This window comes from Monopterus albus, unplaced genomic scaffold (assembly GCF_001952655.1).
Source record: "Monopterus albus unplaced genomic scaffold, M_albus_1.0 scaffold93.1, whole genome shotgun sequence".
In the NCBI taxonomy this organism is placed as follows: Eukaryota; Metazoa; Chordata; class Actinopteri; order Synbranchiformes; family Synbranchidae; genus Monopterus; species Monopterus albus.
Genome location: NW_018127973.1, coordinates 1616433 through 1621533, shown reverse-complemented (window position 1 = coordinate 1621533; position 5101 = coordinate 1616433). Strand labels below are relative to the sequence as shown.

Sequence of the window (5101 nt, the reverse complement as noted above, 5' to 3'; positions counted from 1 at the left end):
CCAGTATAATTGTTCTCATCTATGGGGAAAAAAACATTATTTTTTTTTAAATGTATTTGTAATTCAAAGTAAAAAGAGTGTTTAGTTCACAGTGGCAAAAGGGATGACAGACTTAGTGCAAACATCTTGAACCATGAAGTGTTCATATGTTACTAAGACAACGGGAACAGTTGATTCCTTAAAGCAGCAAAGTGTTTTGTGTCAGACTGAGTCAGACAGTCACCTGTGGTTGAAATCCACTTCCCTCCATTTTTGTGTGGTTCACATTGCTGCCATTCTAGTGCATATTGTGTAACCATAACAATTCCAGCCAGAGATATGTGTCACGTCATACGCTCCTCATTCTCCCCATTTCCTGACTGTCGCCTAAATCATTTTAAACCATGGCTGCTTTACTGCTAAAAGGTTTCTGAGTTGTAAAGTATAACTTAACATTGCTTCTGCGTAGTGACTGCAATGTTTAATGTGTTAGATCAACACATGGTCCTACAAATAATTTGGTTTAATACCATGAAGGCTGCTTAATGACATAAGAAATGAACCCACCTTGACAGGTTGGGGTGGAGATCAGAGGGCTGCTGATCAGTTCTCAGGGGGAATATAAGGAATCACCGTTACAGGGCTGTTGGGCTGAGTCATCAGAATCAGCACACTTCCCTCTAATGAGGGCCCACTCAGCATTTCTATATATATCTATATGCTTTTTATATTTATGCATCTTCAGCCAATTTGGTCAATTAATACTGTATATAGCACCCTTTATTATGCAGACAGTGGAGCTAGCACCTCTGCTTTACAGTAAATGAGCTGTTTCCTACAGTAAAGTGCTAACATGCTGATTTTAGGTCGAGAAAATTCTGAGAGAAAAAAAGGATAAAGCTAAAAGACAGCACATGTAATGGTATTACAGCTATTCTGAGACACGAGACTGAAGCCCCATACTATACATGCTTCGTCATCAATGTTGCAGGAAACTAGCACTTTACTGTGTGCACATCAACCGGCGGTTTCATGTGTTATTATGAAAGGCTGTCAAACAAGAACATTCTGTGCTATGATATCAGGAAACTAAAGGTTAAATCTGATATAAGCACAGCTCGCCCACATGCTCTCACTTCTATGCTTTAGAGATAAAAATAAAATGAGGATGTGATTGTAATGCAAGTTCCACTACCGTAGTTGTCATGTGTGCTGCAGGTCATGTACCAGAAGGTGTTATAGCTTACTGTAATGTTATCATGTCAACTGCCCATAAGTTGTAAATGGGGTAAAATAAGCAAGATACATTATTAAATTAAAAGCCATTACAACAGAATGGCAACATTTTGTAGTGATGACAAAAACTACACAAACTACTAATGAAAGATATACATCAGTTAATGCAGTAAATTCCTCTTATTTGTTTAGTTTGTATTAATTAATAGTACTATGAGGTAATACTGATTATAATATGATAATATACAAGCTTTTTCACATTGAAAGTCAATTTAAAATTAAAGTTAGATTGATAATTTAGTTTTTATGCACATGGCATCTCAGCAGCGCTGCATCAGTCAGCCTTCATGGTAGAGTAGATAGAAGGCAGTCTGAGTAAGAGGTGCATGGCAGACCAATTGAAGTTTTCCAAATGGCATTTGAAGAGCTCTGATAGCATGAGCAAGATTCTCTGGTTTGATGAGACAAAAATTAAAAGCTTTTGGTAGAACTGAGCACTGTCTGGTTATCACCTGTGGTGAAGCATGGTGATTTTTTTGCACACAGTAATGTTTGCAAAAATTGAATGGGTCTGACCACTTTATTAAGTGACTTTATGCTATTTCTTATTGCATGTACTGTAACTGTAATAATCTAGCAAAAAGCCTGGGCGGTGTTTCACTTATATGCTACTGTATTGTACTGTATTTCATCTCATCTCATTTTCTATACCGCTTAGTCCCGAACGGGGGCGCAGGGGGGCTGGAGCCAATCCCAGCCGGCATCGGGCGACTGTATTTCATTTTACATTTAAATATATTAACATACTGAACACATTTGAGTTTTTTTTTTATTAAAAGTTCATTTTTCTCTCAGCCTGAAAAACAGCTGTTCCATGTGATCATAGTAATAGTATTTTTCTCATGTTCTACACCGACCATGTGAAAAAAAGATATAGAAACTAAAGAGCTGTTACAGTGAGCAAAACCAAAGTGAGTCATTTTTGGAAATGAGTCACTTCATCGTGATGGGTCGTCACATGTCGCTGTGGTTCTTGGAATCACATCTTCCAGTGTAATGAGGTTACTAGTGCAGAATGTGTTGCCATACTTGAAACAGCTGAGATGTGTAAGATATCATTTGTGACAGTACAAATGAGAAAAATATTTATGGTTGTGTTTTTTTTTTCTCAAAACTTAGATTTTATAATGTATAACTTCTGTCACATTCATGTTTTTACTTATCAAATTCATACGTCATCCTGTGTGTATCTCCTCTAGGCACACCAGTGAGTGACACTGTGTGTGAGCGTTGTCCAGCTGGTCACTTCTCCACTGGCAGCTCCTCCACAAACCCATGTCAGCCCCACAGAAACTGCTCAGATCTGGACCTGAAGACACTCAAATGGGGCACAGCCACTTCAGACAGCCTCTGTAGCAGTCAGGGCAAGACATCAACAGCGGGCTGCTCTCGGCATCAGACTTTGTGCTACACAGGTAAAAACCTCCCATCGCTGCTGCAGTAGGACTAAGCTGGAGGTTTTAGGATTAATGGTAGAGATCTTTTGTATAGTGTATATACAGTACATGCTCACACGTGATAAAGTCTTTTTGAGTAAACCTCTGGTCAGCAACTTAAAATCAGTCAGAACTGAATTATTTCAGATGTGGTCATTCCTGGGCACGGGGGATTTCCTTGTTGGGGATATTTTTCCAGATTCCATTGTTTTCCAAATTTTTGCATGCCTGTAAACCAGCACAACAGAGAAAAGCCACAGTTAAGGCCTGAATGGGTTGTTTATAGCACTACTGTCATAATGACCCATGATGGATCAGTTACTCCTTTATTCTTATTTCCTCCAACTACAATAACAGAGGAAACTGAGTCAAACAGAGGTGAGACAAGAGATGAGCTGGTTAGTCTTTGTTACTCAGATTTTAACTATGACAGATCCTGGCAATTAATTTTAGAAGAGAAACCTCAAATATGACAAATATGAATTCTCTGGGCCTGAGAAACCACAATCAATGAAGAACAGAAACATACAGATGTACAGACACCCATGCATACTGTATACCACAGCTACATACTGTAGGAAGAACACAAAACTGTTGTCCTTCAGGCAGGATGATGCTCTCCTCAAATATTCATTCACAAATTGCCTTACTACATGACCACAAGCCGTCTGCAGCAAATTCAGGAACCATTTAGCAGTTTTTCTTTAACAAAATGTGAAATTGAAAGCAGTTGGGATTCCCAAAGTTGCTACGTGATTTTGAAAAACCACCACGATGACAGTGTCAGTTATAGATGCTTACATCATCCAGCCATTCAACACTGGTTTTACTAAATGATTTTTATTGTGTATTTACTAGTTCTGTACTTTTCACTCATACATTCTGTAAATACAAAAATGCTTCATAATTGAATGACAGTTGTAATATCATGGCGACAGTTTCACATCATCTTTAGCTTTCACTGTCCTGCATACGTAAGTGGTGATTTTTTTTGCACACAGTAATGTTTGCAAAAACTGAAGGGGTCTGACCACTTTATTAAGTGACTCACCAACTGATAAATTTAGGTCTGGCCAAAGCTTTTCAGTTTCATGCATGGCCTTGTTATTGAGGCAATAGCTACACATCTGCCTCAGAGACAAACTAGCAGATGCCCAGTTTATGGTGTGCTCATATGGATGGGTTTCTTCTTTGGGGGGGAAGATACAGTATATGGGTGTGGTGTGCTTTAGCTGTAAAGTGCTGTATAGATCATCCTTGAATCATTTCAGTTTCTTTTTAGCTATAACACTGCCTGTCTCACAGAGGCAGACACCAACAGCTCCCAAACTGGGTGTTAAGCAGTTCCTAAGAGGATCCCACGGGGTCCCAATCCCATGCTTAAAGTGAAGCACGTGGAGAAGGCAGTGTGCAGGCTATTACTGACACAACTACCCGGGGATAATAAAGGACCTATAGTTTATTGATAATGATAATAATAATGAATTCCAAACACTGTACACCTGAACCTGTAGAAATAATGGGAATAGATATGTGCATTATGGCAGTTGCAGATTGAAAATACCTTCTGACAACCAAAAGTTGTTTTTTCTTAACGCAAGTTAATTTCAGACAGTTTTAGCAGGTCCCACTGCTGTTAGTAGAGGCACATGTAGTAACTGTAGCCTATAGAGCTACATGACTAACCAAATAATGAAATACCCTCTCAGGGAAAAGACAGGCCAAATGCTAACTATGGAAAAGGTGGATGTAAGACAGGTTTCTGATACGGTTTAAAAATCAACCAACCAATCAGTAGCGCTACAGAACAAGTTGAAACATGTTTGTCTACCAGAGTTAAAAGGGGAGGATGGCGACACCTTGTGGTGAATTGGATAAAATACAGCCAGACTTGATTACCCGCAGCCGGCTCCCGTGGTTTTCTTGCTTGTGATTGTTGGAACCTCCTTACAATACAGCATGTAACCTACTTTATGTAGCTGCTCCACCTGACAGGTAAAGGTTTCCACATTGATATCACACAGAACTTTACAGAACTTTGTACGTGTGTATAATAACATTTATTTTAGTCATAGCTATCGACCACAGTCTGTACTTACTATTTAACATTTGAGTAATGCCACAGTTTGATATACAAGACATTTTTTATATTTCACATTTAGTTGTGAAGTTGCTCCCAAATTTGGACTCAAGCTATTTCCTGCTTTTAAATCTAAAGTAACATTCAGACCCAAGGTCAAATACAAGCAACACTGAAAACGATACATGTTGTCAGTTTATAAGTAGAACATCTTTTTCATTGCATCCTACAGTAAATGCTGCTGTATGACATTATACATCCAGAGAAAGAGGCATGTTATACTCCTGCACATAGGCCTACCATGGAGTCT

General features: G+C 38.8%; 1 protein-coding gene across 1 annotated transcript in view; it reads left to right on the top strand.

The window, feature by feature from the left end:
- Positions 1-5101, top strand: part of LOC109964871 (tumor necrosis factor receptor superfamily member 11B) — a 25932-nt gene that overhangs the window by 18906 nt on the left and 1925 nt on the right. Inside the window, exon 4 of the mRNA XM_020608442.1 lies at positions 2475-2715. Coding sequence (XP_020464098.1) covers positions 2475-2715 — 241 coding nt within the window. The remainder of the gene's footprint in view (positions 1-2474; positions 2716-5101) is intronic.